The sequence below is a fragment of the Mastigoproctus giganteus genome, chromosome 9 (assembly GCF_048544385.1).
Source record: "Mastigoproctus giganteus isolate SK-2022 chromosome 9, ASM4854438v1, whole genome shotgun sequence".
Lineage (NCBI taxonomy): Eukaryota > Metazoa > Arthropoda > Arachnida > Uropygi > Thelyphonidae > Mastigoproctus > Mastigoproctus giganteus.
In genome coordinates this window covers 112,643,501-112,661,053 of record NC_143583.1, presented here as the reverse complement: position 1 = coordinate 112,661,053, position 17,553 = coordinate 112,643,501, and the positions used below count along the sequence as shown (strand labels likewise).

The following is a 17,553-nucleotide window of genomic DNA, read 5'->3' as shown; positions in this document are numbered from 1 at the left end:
ATGCAAGAAAACAAGCTTATACAGCATCAGCAAAAAAAAAATCCCATTTTGTCAATCCATTCGTTCCAAACGTTTGTCCCGTTCTTCCCTGAATTTATTTAAGCTATCAATTTCCACAATGACTGATGGAAGTTTGTTCCAGCAATCAACCACCTGCTGGCTAAAGGTAAATTTCTGCCCATCTATTCTACAACTGTCTTTCCCCAGTTTTAAATTTATGCCACCTCAGGTGCATAATCTGAGAGGAAGGATCCCATCACCATTGAACTGATGGGATTCTTCCTCAATCACATCACCATGCAATTCCATAGTTTCCAGATGCTGCAATTTGCAGAACTTAAGCTTTTCTTGGTAAGAGAAACCCTTTGTTCCCCTTCACCAATCTCGTTGCCCTTCTCTGTACTTTTTCCAGCAGCTCTACATGCTTCCTAAAATGAGGCCTCCAGACCTTTATGCAGTACTCAAGGTGTGGCCTGACCAATGACTTATACAAGGGAATAGTCACCTCCTTATCTCTGCTACCAAAATTCTTGTATATCATTGACAAGATCCCATGATCTGCTCTGGCAGCTCATCTGCACTGCTCAGAACACTTGATATCTGATTGCACAATTACCCCAGGTCTTTTTCATTCTCCACTACTGTGAGTGTAGTATTACACAGTTAGTATATTACTTTGGGGCTACTGTTACCCATATGTAGTACTTTACATTTGTCAATGTTAAAGTTCAGTTGCCACCTCTCATCCCATCTGCCCAACTTTTCTAGACCTTGTTGCAGTAGTGTACTGTTACTATTGTCATTAACAACCCTGCTAACCTTTGTATCGTTGACGGGCAGAATTACTTAACACGAGAGACTGCTTCTACAGGGGTGGGATACACTTAAATAGAAACAGTGCAAGAATATTTGCTGATGCTATCAAGGCGCAGTGTTAGGTGGGTAGGAAAACTGCTAGCTTGGGGGGATACAAGGACTAATAGATTAACAGTAATGATATCAAGAGTAGGAGACCGGCAGAATTACTTAACAAGTACAGGTCACTGATGAAAAAAAGCAATGAATTAGGGTTTGAATTTGAAAGTGTCTGCATTTCTGTCCAGACACGATAGGAAGGAGTATATGATGAGAGCCTTGTCGATCAATTCGGCCCTGGAAAGATTGTGCAAGGCTCAAGGGGTAGAATTTTTTTCAGCTTGGATTGTACTTGTTAACAGGAGAGACTGCTTCTACAGGAATGGGATACACTTAAATAGAAAGAGTGCAAGAATATTTGCTGATGCTATCGAGGCAGTGTTAGGTGGGTCGGAAAACTGCTAGCTTGGGGGGATACAAAGACTAATAGATTAACAGTAGCCACTGGCAGAGGTGAAAGAGATTCTTGCACTGCTTCTATTGGAATGAGCAGAAGCCTGAAAAACAAGATGCAGGATATTTCAGAGACTGCTGGGAGTCATTGCGGTACAAGTAAACACATGGGTTGTGTTAGGGTAGCTAAGAATAGAAACAGGTGCATGTATACTTGCATGTACACCAGTGCTAGGAGTTTGGTAAATAAATTTGATGAATTTGAGGTGTAGCTCGGGGCATCAAGGGGGGATATTGTTGGGATATCAGAGACGTGGTGTCACACAGATATAAGGAATGCAGAACTGGAATTTGGGGAGCACAGCATCTACAGAAAGGATAGACAGGATAGGAAGGGAAGAGGAGTTATGCTATTAGTTAAGAAACACATAAAATCCAAGGAAGTGAAGCCAGTCGACATCGCTGGACAGTGCAGTGTCAAGTCAGTTTGGTGTGACGTAAGCATTGGGAGATCAAAATTGTTTGCTAGCAGCTTCGATATTCTCTCTTTGGATCAGAGAATATCGAACCCTAACAACTTTTCCCTGGAGCTCCGTTTCACTCTGTGATCCCAAAGTCTTCCACTCAGACTTTGGGACAGCGAAACTCTTATTCTTCTTTTTGGTTGCTGGTGTGACCATCTCACCATCTGCGTTGTGTTCTATAGTTTGTGGGTCATCATTATGGTTTTGGATGGTCTGTTGCCCTTTATTTAATGGTCTTTCTTTTGAATTTGAAGTGGGATCAGCCGAGTTTTCACATAAGTTGTCCATTGTTCTTATTAGTTTGGTGTGATGTCGGATAATCGAGAGGGTTTAGATTACTGAGATTTACACTGCACAGTCTGAATGTGACTTTTTTTTTGCTTGCATTAGAAATCAACCACAAGTCTTGGCAGTGCTTCAGCAAAGTTTTGGGCTTCTTCACCTAGTCATGTGGGAGGGGGGAGACAGCCAAGTGCTAAAATGACCTCTAAGAGACTGGGCTAATTTATTTTTAGGTTTTGTAGGGCACTGAGCACTATGGTAATATTTATTTTCCTGTGAGAGCAATAGAAAAGAATCGCATTTTCTTCCAGTGCACGTTTGTAGAGCAGGGGGGGGGATAACTGAACTCATGAAAAACACCTTTATAGTCACTAATGATAATCATTTGCCCCTTCCTTTATACAAGAGGCTTACCTCTATCTGGTGCTGTTCTATCGATCAAATTTTGCGGAGAATGAAGGGCCCGAAAATCTCTCGATTTTTCAAAGTTTGCCGATCTGACGTGAGTTTCGACCACGTAGTGTTCTTTTTACAGTCATATTGATAAAATTATAAAGTTAAGGAGCAGGTTAATACATCTAAACACATTTAAGTTTCGATTTTAAGTTAAGAATATTCCGTGGGCATTAATATCATATATTGACAGTTTACAGAGCTTCCAAACACGTTTCAGTGATGGCAGAACAAAAGTGGATGCCTTCTTTGTTATGCAGGCATTTCCTGCAACGTGGTTAGGTAAAAATATGGATAATTAAGTATATTTTGGGCAAAGTAACATTAGTATACTATAATAGAGCATTAGTAATGGATTAGTGCCCTTTGAACGAGAAGAAGTTTCTTGGGACACTAATGTCCAAGAATGTATGCTCTGGGCACCCACGCTACTTACATGCACGTGCTATCATATTTAAGAATTAAAAAAAATGCTCATAATTTCAATAATTCTACACAATATTTCACACAAAGTCACCTTGTGATCCAGTATCACTAGTTCTTCGGTTCCATATCATTAGTGATATTGATGATAGTATCTCAGGCTTAATTTCCAAGTTTGCAGATGATACAAAGGTCGGCAGGGTTGCTAATGATGGTACGTTGCTGCAACAGGATCTAGAAAAGTTGAGCAGATGGGCTGATAGGTGGCAAGTGAAGTTTAACATTGACAAATGTAAAGTACTGCATATGGGAAGCAGTAACGTATCAACTGTGTGGTACTACTCTGACAGTGATAGAGAGTGAAAAGGACCTGGGGGTATTGTGCAGGCAGATATGAAGTTTTCTGAGCGTACTGATGGTATGCAGGAGTAGCTCATGGTGCCTTGTCAATGATATACAGGAATTTTTCTAGCAGGGATAAGGAGCATTGCCTTATATCCCCTTGTATAAGGCAATGGTCACTCCACACTTTGAGTACTGTATATGGTCTGGAGGCCTCATTTTAAGAAGGATGTAGAGCTGTTGGAATGAGTACAGAGAAGGGCAACAAGATTAGTGAATGGAACAAAGGGTTGCTTTTATGAAGAAAGGCTTAAGTTTTGCAAATTACAGTGTCTGGAGACTACGCACCTGCGAGGTGATCTGATTGAGGTGTATAAAGCCTTGAATGGTTTGAGCATGCTCAATGCTGATGGGATTCTTCCTCTTGCTCAGAATAATCGCCCGAGAGGGCATAAATTGAAATTGAGGAAAGTCAGTTGTAGGATAGATGTGCGGAAGTTTGCCTTTAGCCAGCGGGTGGTTGATTGCTGGAACAAACTTCCATCTGTCGTTATAGAAGTTGATAGCTTAAACAGATTCAAGGCAGAACTAGACCAACATTTGGAGCAAGTGGATGGGTGAAATGAGAAGGGGGGGGTATGTTTTTTTTTTTTTTTTTTTGGCTGATGCTATATAAGCTTGCTTTCTTGCATCATGTGCCCTTGCTAATGCTAATTTTTTATGGTGTCAAACAGCACAAGTTCAATAGCACAGAACCTAACATGGGGATTTCCCAACAAAATAAAATATGGGGATTTCCCAGTGATCTTTTTGCATAATAACTAGTGAGTCAACAGTGGGAATTCGCAAAAAAGAATGGAGTTGTTAGAGTGATACCATATTATATAAGTACTGTGTTGTGCAAGGTTTGCTGCAATTTATCAATTGTATTAGAATGAAACCATGTTGTAGAAGTTACGGTGTTATACAGGGGTTGCCTGTGAATCGTATCAAAATTATTTTTTGCATCCAGTTCCTTTGTGACCGCATTATCATATCTAATGAAATTGGTCAGACAAGACGTCCCCTTAACAAACCCATGCTGTGTCAGAACTATAACTGCAATCTTGTCTAGGTGATCCTGCAGTGCTTCTTTAGCCAGTGACTCATTATTTTCCTTGGAACAGAAGTTAAACTAACAGGTCTGTAATTACTCATGTCACCCTTAGATCCTCTTTGTGAATTGGTGATACATATGCACATCTCCAGTCCGTGGAGACCTCCCTTAATCCAAGGATGCTCTCATAATTATGGCTAAGGGTTTGTTTACTTTCTTTGCTACCTCCTTTAATATAACTAGATAGATCCCATCCATCCCAGATTTCTTTCTTATGTTTAACTTCAATAATTTCTCCTCCACTTTACTCTGAGTTATTACAAGATCATTTAACTACATGTTTAGAGTTTGATAAACTTCTGGCTTCAACTTCTTCACAGAATTCCTCATGTGTGAATGTAAATGCAAAATACTGATTCAGTTTGTCTGCTACCTGAGCAAGATCGTCAACAATCAAACCATTGATATCAAGTGGACCAATCTGATTCATCCCCTTCCTTCTAGACTTCACATAAGTAAAGAATCTTTGCTTTTTTGTCTTTGCATGCCTTGCCAAGGATTTCTTGTAATCTTCCTTCACTTTCCTATCCTCCTTTGTGACTTGATTACAGACTAGTTTATATCTACCATAGGCTTCTGTTTCACCTGATAATTTATAATTATTTATTGTAGATGATATGTTAGAATATTTGATGCTATGCTTGATTTTTTCCTGACATCCCTGCCACAGCAATCTTTGATGTGGTTATGCAGATCTCACCACACCATAGGAACAGCAAAAGGTATGCTTTTAATTTTCCCATTTAGCCACATCCTCAGATTTGCGGTGCAGCACATATGTAGAGCCCAATTTTTTTTCTGATCACCAATCTTGAAACTAAAGTACAAACAATATGCACATTTTGAAATAGTGTAGATATTTTCAAACTTCCTGAATTTTGGAAACTTACTGTTTCCAAAATTTAGAGAAAATTCTTCTCTGAATTTTGTTGTAAAACCACCCATACACTTAGCAGAAATTGTCCAGATGACTCACACACTTCTTTTGTTTCTGCTTAGACATTTTATCAGTTCAGTGCTAAGAAAAACATAGAAGAAACAAACAATATGCAATAGATAAGCAAATAAATGGTATGCATACCTATGCTATAACTGTCTTTCTATTACTGAAAGAGAGGTGAGTGGGAGACAGCCATGTTCAAAATGTTAGCCCTTCCCAAAATTACCGCCATCTATGAGCACATGCAAACATTATTATTTGCAGGTAATACAACAGATCAGTGTCATATCTACTTCCCTAAACTGTAAGATATATGTATCATGGGTAATCACAGAAACCTGTATATGTAGAAATTGTGATACGTGAAATTTTAAGAATTATTTTTGAAATACACATGCAAAAATTGACTGCAAATATCTGTTATATTATTGTAGGTAAAAATCATGTTGGCTAGTATAATTATTGAAAATACATAATTATCTTCATTTTGAAAACCAACCATCTTGTATTTTTCGGTTGTTTTTGTGGTCTTCATCTCTGTTGGTAATTCCTTCCTGTTTCCCATAGCAGTGCCTTTTAGGTGTATATTTAGTTTATGGAGTTCTGATAGTTCAATACTAAGTTGGGCTGTAATAAACTCTATTCACCTGAAGTTAATCACAAAGAGCCGTTTAATTTTCCGAGAGAAATATGAAATGACTGAAGAAAATATAACAAACAGTATCTCAGAACATAAATGAAATTAAAATATTATAACAGAAAATTGACTTTACCATTGTGTCTGTTGGCATTTCACACCTTAATTATTTCTTTCCTTGATCTAATAGGTATCAGTTATTTGTTGAAATTTTAATAGAGAAACCAGAGATCAGACTTTTCTTACTGGTAGCTTAAATGTCCACATATATCTTTTCTGTCTGTAATTGTAAAGCAGAATTTTTTTGCTTCAGTTACTGGAATTATAACTCTTGTACAGAATGCTGTGTTTCTTTATTTAATTCCATGTTTTTCCTTTTGTTTTATATATATACTGTAGAACCCAGATAAGAAATTCCTGCTTAAGAAGTTTTCCCCCTGTACTAGGTTTGGTTTCTTAAGTCCCAATTTCACCTCTATATATTGTAATGTATTATTTTCCCACTTAAGAAGTTTCTCGGGTAAAAAGTTTTCCTGCATAAAAAGTTTGTGATAAAGAATACACAGTGTATTATTATTATGACGTTTTACCATTGAATTCGTTTTTTTAAATATAGAAATTATTTATTTTTAATATTAAACAATATAAACATTTGGTAACAAGTTAGTGCCAAGAATAATTTTAGTTCATAGTAAACCATCGAAGTAGGGGAAATGGCATCGTTTTTGATATACACGTATCTTATATTGCGAATGTCTTCACAATGAGTTGCCCTGATATTGCACTACTTCCAATAAGCAATAAGTGCAATCAGGGCAACTCGTTGCCCGATATTGCACTGATAGTGAAGGCATTCACAGTATGAGATACATGTATATAAAAAACAATGCCATTTCCCCTACTTCGGTGGTTTACTATGAACTAAAACAATGCTTGGCACTAACTTGTTTGATTGGTGAATTTTCCGTAGGCTGAGGCTTTCAGCCGTAAATCCCTTTTTAGTATAAACATTTTGATATAATGGAAGTGATATATTGCAATCGTTTTTATCAATATCCATATTTGGATACATTGATCGCATTAAGTTGTGATGGTTGTGAACACTTCTGAATTACTCTGTCTTATTGTAATTGTGACCTTTTAAGGTGTGTTGAAACTGCAAAGGAACTCATTCTTCCAACTTGATAATGAGTTTAATGAATAGAATGTTAAGCAATCAATAAATTCTCAGTTTAAAAATTTTTTCCATGTGCAGAGGTGCCTCTGTAGCCAGGTGGGCAGAGCAACAGTGTGTAGCACACACTTCTTGATTAGACCGGGGTTCGAGCCCATGACCACCAAATACGGAGGATGTGGAAAGGTCAGGGAATGACCACCGCATATCCCAGGAGCAATATGGCCTTAGTTGCTAATGCTCCTAAAAACCAAATAACAAGCAAACAACAACAAAACCATATGCAGAGTAAAATATTTATAAATTGTGAAATATTACTTAAAATCATCTTTAACTTATGTATGTGTATCTTTTCATTTTTATTTGTGTAGTTAATATTTCATACCCTTATGTCATTTTGCCTTCTATGAAGTTTTCCCGCGTAAGAAGTTCTAAACCTCCAGTCCCTTGGAAAACTTCTTATGCAGGTTCTACTGTATATATATAGTTTTTATTATAATTTGTATAATATGTACTTTTTCTTTCATTAAATTTATCTTAAAAATTCAATGCAATATATGTAGATTTATTTACTCTCTAGAAATGAGTAAATTTAATATCAGTCAACTTTCTTTCTGTGTGTGTATATATATATATATATATATATATATATATATGTGTGTGTGTGTGTGTGTGTAATTTTTTTAATTTATTTTTTTATAACCTATAAAGCTTTGACTCTGCCTAATTTGAAGAAACCACACAGTGATGACTTGCCATCTACAGAACATTTTCAGTTTCCTAATAGTACACTATCTAGTACTGGTGTGAATGGTGATAATACTGAATGTTGTGCTTGTACAAAAGATAGCAAGTTCATTGGAAAAGAAGAGGAGGAAGCACAGTTTCAGATACACTTTGAAGACTTCCTTCACAATAATGTATACATCAAAAAGTAAGTATAACGTTAACATTTAAATTTTTAGGACTAGTTTTAAATTGATTTCTCTGTGTGTTAAATTATTTTTAAAGAGAGAAAAATACTTTTTAGCAAAGTGCGCAGATCTTTAACTGTTTCTAGAAAGATTATTTCACTTTCCGATATAGTGGCAGAGTAGTGTGCTGCTGTGGCTATTAGAGCATATCATTCACTTCAGAAAGCTTTCTGAACCATCAAATTCTAATCCATAAGTTGAAGAAAAATAAGAAAAACCTGTTGTCACAGCAATTGTATCAACGATGATGAGAAACTTTGTCATGGCTTTCTAAAGCAATTTCCTGATAAATTTGAATTCATTTCACAAATATACAAAGTTTCTGTTCTGATCTTGGTGTTGATTTTCACATTTGATTTTTCAAGCCAGACTTACTGTTTCAGTTAGGATTTCAGTTATGAGCTGTGTCATCTACATTTCATTTCATATGTCCAAATTATTCACTTTGATTACTTTCACTTTAAAAGCAGTGGTTGTGTGCATGTTCACTCAGATATTCCTTGTCCTAAGAGTTGTGGAAAGATCAGGGAATGACCACCGCATATCCCCAGAGCAATATGACCTTAGTTTAACTGCCTTCTTGGGTAGTTGAAATGGACATTTGACTAAGTTTAAGGTGGATTTGGATAAGTGACTTCTGGCAGTAAGACAATTATGATAAAAGGGATAAGAGTTGTAACAAAGTTTTTTTTTTTTTTTCCTGATGCAGCAAAAACCTAGCTTCATTGTATGAATAAAAATTTGGAAGCCCAGAGGCTTCCAAATTTTTATACCTTGTCTCCTTAAAATATTATAAACATGCAAATAAAGGAACCACTAGGTGGCAGTGATCACAGTATATTGATGTGGGATTTAGTTAAAGATATAATTACTGTTAAGGTCAAATGGCGTGGCTTTTGCTTTCATAAAGGTGACTACAGTGGTCACCAGACAGTTTTAAAGTCTATTCAGTGGGACCAGTTGATGATGTTACCAACAGCAAATTCTAAATGGGAAGCATTCAAGGAAGTCATTGTAGATGCTACTACCTTTTTACACCAAATAAGAGACACCTAAATAGATGTTAGATGTACTGATGAGACTTGTGGCAGAGAAGAAAAATGCATGGGATGCTTATAAATTATCAGGAGGTACAGAAACCTATAGTTAATATAAACTAATCTACTAAAATTAAAATTATATTTTCCTATTAAACCTGTTACAATCTATATTTTGTATCCGTTTTGCTCTGAGCAATTGTAATTTTAATTTTAATTTTAGTAGTAATGAATCCGGAGCGCATAGGCCTCTTTAATCATATAAACTAATCTGCAATCGAGGATTCCATGATCAGACCATATAGGACTGTTAACAGCTCCTCATCCTGCCTTGTCCAAGACTGCTTGTGTGCAAGATTCTGAGCAGCCTTAGACAAGCCAGGATGAGGAGCTGTTAACAGTCTTGTATGATCTGATAATGGGAGCTGGAAAAGATCCTAACGTGTTTAGGAATTAGATAAAAGCACTTGTGCATTATCCATGTGGTAAAAGAGTACTTCATTTCAAAAAAATAAAATAATAATGGAGCATCATTTCCAAATCTAGAAACCATTTACATTTTCCATAATTGGCTATGAAGATGAAAATGACAATAAATTATCCGGCAGCAAAAATTTTAATAGTGATTTTAACCACATTTCGTAAAAATGCGGTTAAAATTTTTTCATTTTAATATGCTTTTTCTCTCTGCAAAATAGATGCCTATGATAGCTTCTGAAAAATGGTATTTTTTTTTTTTTTTTAGTAAAGAATAACCAGTTCTTTATAATTTTTCGTACTTAATTTTATAGTCTTTGTGAATAAATATTATTTATAGTGTCTGCCTTCCTCTGGAATTTATACCTTAAATATTCTTTTAGCAGCATGGGGTGCAGGTATATCAAGAACTGGAAATTGGTGATATAATGAGCACTTAACCTGTATAGAGTATAATCTGCCTTTAATTTCTTAAAGAATTATGGATTATTCTCAGATGTTTCTTGGTACTTCCTGTACCACTTCTTCACTGAACTCCTGTATTGCTGTCCTTATGATACCATCAGCCTCATATACCAACCAGTTGATATGGAAATGAAAGAGTGGCAAAAGAGAAATTGAAATAGTTAAAAACAATATACTCAAAAAACTGTTTCTAAAGGCAGTATATTGTTTAAAAGTGAAAATGTGCAAATTCAGTATTTTCGCTTTTATTACGTACATTATTACACAGGCTGTTAACCATATTAAAATGTCATTTTTTAATTAAACTACATATATATATATATATATTTTAAATACAGAGAACAGCACCATAAAAATTTTAAATGTTAAATTAAGCCATATGTATTTTTAAGCATGCAGGAAGGTATCGCAAAATTTTTGTGATAGCTATACAGATTTGGAATGGGAACACTTGGTGGATGGATACAATTCCATGCCAACAGTGTGATATGGTTTCCAAATACCAGTTTCCAGAAAGTTTGAAGTTAGATGAGATGGACTTCAAGTTGTTAAAACCTATATTGCCTAGTAATGTAGAATGGTTGAGCATTGGGAACCTGGAAGACACTTCATAGCTGAAATTGTTGATGCAGAAACAAGAAGTTAAAAAAAAAAAAAAAAAAAAAAAATTATGGAAAAAAAAAGGATGTGTCTGTTTTTGAGGAATACTCTTGATGCATATACAACTCCAGTAGCATGGATGAGTAAAGGGTTGGAAGACGAGAATTGTTTTAGATCTTACAGCACAGTAACTAATACCAAAAGTCATCACTAAAAAAGAAATACAGTTTCTGAGTTAAAAACAAGCCCCATGCAAAAATCCCTGCTTAAGATAGACTAGCTTGGTCACAGTGTGAGAAAAGATTAATTGCCTATTTGCATTTTGTTTTGAGCTGTCAATGTATTTTACGTTGAAATTAGCATTTTGCTTGTTGTGTTTATTCATTTTAACTAGAGAACGCAGCAGCCATGGCATATGTTATGTTTTTTTAGTTTGTTTTGTTCTTATTTTCTGTTTTGTATTTGAATCACATAAGGACATCTGTTGATGCTTTGCTGAATAGAAGTCAACAATTGAAATATGGTCCTTTTAAAATTCACGAAGGTTGATCTTCCTCTAAACAGTTGGATTGTTTTTTTGTTTTTTTTTGGTTTTTTTATGATTTTATTATTTTTATTTATTTTTTTTTATGACTAATAGAGGGTTTTTTTTTTTTTTTTAATTTTATGACTTTATTTTTGAATGTTAAGATATATTGGTACCTAAGAATAGAATCACACCTTAATTGCTGTATTACCATGCAGTACTATTTTGCTGGGCGCCTCCGTAGCCAGGTGGGCAGGAGCAGCAGTGTGTAGCACACGATTATCAGCAGTGATTCTTCATGCATTAAGAATCTGCAGATAAATGAACCACTAGGTGGCAGTGAACACAGTGTGCTGAAGTGGGATTTACTCAAAGAGGTAACTACCATTAGGGGTAAAGAGAAGGGTTATTGCTTTCGTAAAGGCGACTACGATGGACTGCGACAGTATTTAAATTCTATACAGTGGGACCAACTGATGATGTTACCAACAGCAAATGCAAAATGGGAAGCATTCAAAGAACTTATCTTGGAAGCTACTAGGCTTTACATACTAACTAAGAAATATTGTTCAAGGTTTAGGCCTAAATGGATGTCAGATGAACTAATGAGGCATATGGCAGAGAAGAAACATGCATGGGATATATACAAATTAACACATGACACAGAAACCTATGATAGATACAAGTTGATCTGTAACCAAGTTACAAAGGAGGTTAGGCAGGCGAAGGCAGATTACGAGAAATCTTTGGCAAGGGATGCAAAGAAAAACAGCAAAGAGTTCTTTACTTATGTAAACTCTAGAAGGAAGGGGATGAATCAGATTGGTCCACTTGATATCGATGGGTCAACTGTTGATGATCCTACTCAGGTAGCTAACAAACTAAATGAATATTTTGCATCGACATTCACACATGAGGAGTTATTTAGCGAGGGGAAAGCCAGAGGTGTATTCAACTCTAGCAGTAAGCTAGAGAATCTTGTAATAACTGAGAGTAAAGTGGAGGAGAAATTGTTGAAGATAAACACAAGAAAGGCACCCGGGGTGGATGGGATCTATCCAGTTATATTAAAGGAGGCAGCAGAGGAAGTAAGCAAACCCTTAGCCATAATTATGAGAGCTTCCATGGACTCAGGGGAGGTACCCACAGACTGGAGATGTGCAAATGTGACCCCAATTCACAAAGGAGGATCAAAGGCTGACACAAGTAATTATAGACCTGTGAGTTTAACTTCTGTTCCAGGAAAATTAATGGAGGCACTAGTTAAAGAAGCACTGCAGGATCATTTAGACAAGACTTCAGTTATAGCTTGGACACAGCATGGTTTTGTTAAGGGGAAGTCTTGCCTGACCAATTTGATTGGATACTATGATGCAGTCACAAAGGAACTGGATGCAGGGAATAACTTTGATATTATATACTTGGATCTTATGGCTTTTGATACTGTTGCACATGGAAGACTGCTGCACAAATTGGAGCAGTGTGACATTGGAGGCAAATTGCTGCTGTGGATAAAGGGGTGGCTGAGGGGGAGAAGACAGAGAGTGGTAATCAATGGACACTGCTCGTCGTGGACTAATGTTATTAGTGGAGTCCCTCAGGGCTCAGTGTTGGGTCCATTATTGTTTTCTGTATTCATAAATGATATTGATGATGGTATATCAAGCTTAATGTCGAAGTTTGCAGAAAATACAAAGGTAGGCAGGGTTGTCAAGGACACTACTGACACTATGCTGCTGCAACAGGATCTGGAAAGGTTGAGCAGATGGGCTGAGAGGTGGCAAATGAAGTTTAACATTGACAAATGTAAAGTACTACACATAGGAAACAGCAACCCCAGAACAACGTATCAACTCTGTGGTACTACACTGACAGTGGTAGAGAATGAAAGGGACCTGGGGGTGGTTGTGCAGGCAGATATGAAGTTCTCTGAGCAGTGCAGACGGGCTGCAAAAGTAGCTCATGGTGTATTGTCAATGATATATAGGAATTTTTCTAGCAGGGATAAGGAGGTGATTATTCCCTTGTATAAGGCAATGGTCAGGCCACACCTAGAGTACTGTATACAGGTCTAGAGGCCTCATTTCAAGAAGGATGTAGAGCTGCTGGAACGAGTACAGAGAAGAGCAACAAGATTAGTGAATGGAACAAAGGGGTGCTCTTACGAAGAAAGGCTTAAGTTTTGCAAATTACAGTGTCTGGAGACTAGGCACCAGCAAGGTGATCTGATAGAGGTGTATAAAGCCTTGAATGGTTTGAGCATGCTCAATGCTGATGGGATTCTTCCTCTCGCTCAGAATAATCACCTGAGAGGGCATAAATTCAAATTGAGGAAAGACAGATGTAGGATAGACGTGCGGAAATTTGCCTTTAGCCAGCGGGTGGTTGGTTGGTGGAACAGACTGCCATCCCTTGTGGTGGAGGTTGATAGCCTAAATAAGTTTAAGGCTCAGCTGGACAGGTATTTTGAACGAACAGAGGGTTGAAGTGGAAGTGGGTTTTTTTTTTTTTTTTTTTTTTTGGCTGATGCTGCATAAGCTTGCTTTCTTGCATCAAATGCCTCTACTAATGCTAATGCTAGACCGGGATTCGAGCCCGTCACCACCAAATACGGAGGATGCGGAAAGGTCATGGAATGACCACCACATATCACCGAGCAATGTGGCATTAGTTGCTAATGCTCTTAAAAACCAAAACAACAACAACAACTATTTTTCTGGTTTAGCAGTGTTCAATTTTAGGGACATAAGCACATTTTGTCTTTTTAATCAAGTTAGCAGTTGTTTCTGCCTTTTTTCCCCCCTCTTTTCTTTGTGGTACTTCCTATAATCTGTAATTCTTTAAGAAATTAAAGACAGATTACACTCCATGAAGGTTAAGTATTTCTAGTTATTTAACCTTTTTTTGTATAGCAAATCGAAATAGTAAACACAATATACCCAAAAAATTGTTTCTAAATGCAGTATATTGTTTAAAAGTGAAAAGCATTTTCACTTTTAAACGATATACTGCGTTTTGAAAAGCTTAAAATGTTTAATTTTTTTAAATATGTATAGTATAAACATTCAACTGTCAGAAATTAGTTTTTGAGATATTTGTCGTTGATTTTTACATTGTTTTTTTTAGTCCAGCATCAGGCAAAAAAAACCGTGAAAGATACCCTCGGGGAGCACTGACATCTACTGCACCACTTGCCTCTAGTGAAAGACATAGTTTCTCAAGTACTGTTGCTACTACCGAAAGTAGTACACCTAGCAATAAACTCTCTACATCAGCAGCCAATGGCGAAAATTATTCAGACACTCAAAGTCCATCAGAATTTCAGAAGATAGTATATCATAGTACCTTTCTTGTCATAAATCAACTTCACCATTTTACAGAATATACAATTGAAGTGAGTAAATATAATTTTTTATTTTTTTATTTATTTTTTATTTTTCTGTTTATTTATTGTGCAAAAACTTAAGGTTAATATAATAATAATTTCAAAAAAAAAAAAATAATAATAATAACCTTTAACCCTTTTCAAGGTATGTTTTTTTTTTCGTATACTGCATTGCAACTCACATTGAGCAAATTCATTTTCATTAGCTTGCCAGTGTTTATTACTAGAGATCATATACTATCTGAGAGAGAGAGAGAGAGAGAGAGACCAATAAGTCTTTTAGCAGGATGTCATAACAGTGTTTCATCTTTCAATTAAATGGCAGATTACCCTTTCAGAAATACCATTTGTTTAAAAAGCAGTGCAGCATCAAAACAACTCATTGAAAACAGTTTCTTCTGCTGTCAGATTAAGGCCATAGCATTTTTGTATGCAACTTAAATTCTGCATGCTAAAAATATACAGCATACCTCATGTAAAATATATATGCTATATATTTTACAACTTTATATTACTGAGATGTTGATGTAGTTTTATTTATCACACTTGTAGCATATTTTTCAAAAAGCAATTCGTAAACATACAGACAATGGACTGCATTGTCTTCAAACATACAGACAATGGACTGCATTCTGAATTGTCATGTGAGAGTCTGCCAGAACTTAATTTTATTTTTGTGATGCTTATAATATTATCGAACAGGAAGGTGGGGGTGGGGGAAGATTCATAAGATTTAAGATAATTTTTAACAATACATATAAACATGGTAAAAATAAAATGCCCTTTAATATTAGCAGTGTACTATTTTTATAATTATGCAACATAAATGATTGTGCACAGCAATTTTTACACTATAACCTTAAAAGTGTACAGTGTAAAATGAATAATTATATTATGAAATTAAAAAATGATACTACCATTAATATTCTTTTTAATTCTTAGGGAATTATTAAATTTTATACTGCCATTAAGATTCCGTTTAATTTTTTTACTATTTATAATAAGTATTGTTAAAAGCTTTATCGGAAATCATATGGCTACTTAGGAAGGAATGTTTCTCTCTGTCTCTGTTTTTTTTTCTGGCTAGTAATATTATATGCACTGTAAAAATAAAGTAAATGTCATCTTCATATCGCAGCAGCTATTTAAAAAAATATATAAATAAATTTTCACAAAAAATTGTTTACATGATCACATGGTGACTTAAGGGTTTATCCAGTTACCTTCTGTGCTAACTAAATTCACCCTACGAATGGGACTTTATGGTTCAAAACATTGATTTGTGAAAGCGACATAAAGAGAAAAGAGAACTACATGGCACTTTGTATTAGGAGAGCATACAGTTGCATAAAAAAGAAAAGTAAAACTTAAGAATTTAGAAAAAGAAGAGCTAATTTTGAAAGAGTTAGACTGTATGTTAAGATTTATTATTCTAGCTCCTTCACTGGCAGTAAAATATAAGAAAACTGAAATCTGGATCTATTTGTACTTCCCAGCTCTACCACAGCTGTAATATAATCATTAAAACTACATTTTATTTTCACCTAAACTTTTTACTGTCAGTCAAGAGTGCTGACAGTGATGAGAGTAAATTAAAATTTTTATGAAAAAAAAAAAAAAAAATATATATATATATATATAGCATTAGCATTAGTAGAGACATGTGATGCAAGAAAGCAAGCATATGCAGCATCGGCAAAAAAAAAAAAAAAAAACCACTCCCATTTCACTCCTCCATTCGTTCAAAATGTGTCCAGCTCAGCCTTAAATTTATTTAGGCTATCAACTTTCACAACAAAGGATGGAAGTCTGTTCCACCAACCAACTACCCACTGGCTAAAGGCAAACTTCCACACATCTATTCTACAACTGACTTTCCTTAATTTGAATCTATGCCCCCTCAGGGTCTTAATCTGAGCAAGAGGAAGAATCCCATCAGTATTCAGCTTGCTCACCCCATTCAAGGCCTTATACACCCTCAATCATATCACCTCACAGGTGCCTACTTTCCAGGCTCTGCAATTTGCAGAACTTAAGACTATCGTGGTAAGAGCACCCCTTTGTTTCCCTCACCAATCTTGTTGTACTCGTTCTAGCAACTCTGCATCCTTCCTAAAATGAGGCCTCCAGATGTGTAAACAGGATAATTATCTCCCTGTCCCTGCTAGCAAAATTCCTATATATCATTGAAAAGACTCCATGATCTGCCCTGGCAGCTGGTCTGCACTGCTCAGCAAAATTCATATTTGACTACACATTTATCCCTCGGTCCTTTTCACTTTCCACTTCCCTGAGTGTAGTACCACACAGTTGGTATGCTTCTCTTGGGTTATTACTACCCATATACATCAGTACTTTGCATTTGAAAACATTAAACTTCAGTTTCCACTTCTCAACCCATTTGCCCAACTTGTCTAGATCCAGTTGGAGTAGAATACTGTCTTTACTGTCGTTAACAACCCTGCCAACCTTTATATCATCTTCAAACTTGGACATTAATCCTGATATACCTTCATCAATAACATTGATGAATACACAAAACAACAATGGGCCCAGGACCGAAACCTGAGGAACTCTACTAATAACATTTGTCCATGAAGAGCAGTGTCCATTGATTACCACTCTCTGTCATCTCCCACTCAATCTTACCCTTAATGCCATACCTCTCTAATTTGTACAGCAGTCTTCCATGTGCAACAGTATCAAAAGCTTTCTTGAAATCCAAGTATATGATATCAAATTTATTTTTGTGACCACATCATAGTATCCAATCAAATTGGTCAGACAAGACCTCCCTTTAACAAACCCATGCTATGTCTTAATTATTACTGCAGTCTTGTCTAGATGATC

General features: G+C 35.9%; 1 protein-coding gene across 1 annotated transcript in view; it reads left to right on the top strand.

Annotated features, from left to right (window-relative positions):
* Positions 1–17,553, top strand: part of LOC150080650 (insulin-like peptide receptor) — a 514,932-nt gene that overhangs the window by 369,970 nt on the left and 127,409 nt on the right. The window contains 2 exon segments of the mRNA XM_090381758.1: positions 7,951–8,173; positions 14,445–14,712. Coding sequence (XP_090237884.1) covers positions 7,951–8,173; positions 14,445–14,712 — 491 coding nt within the window.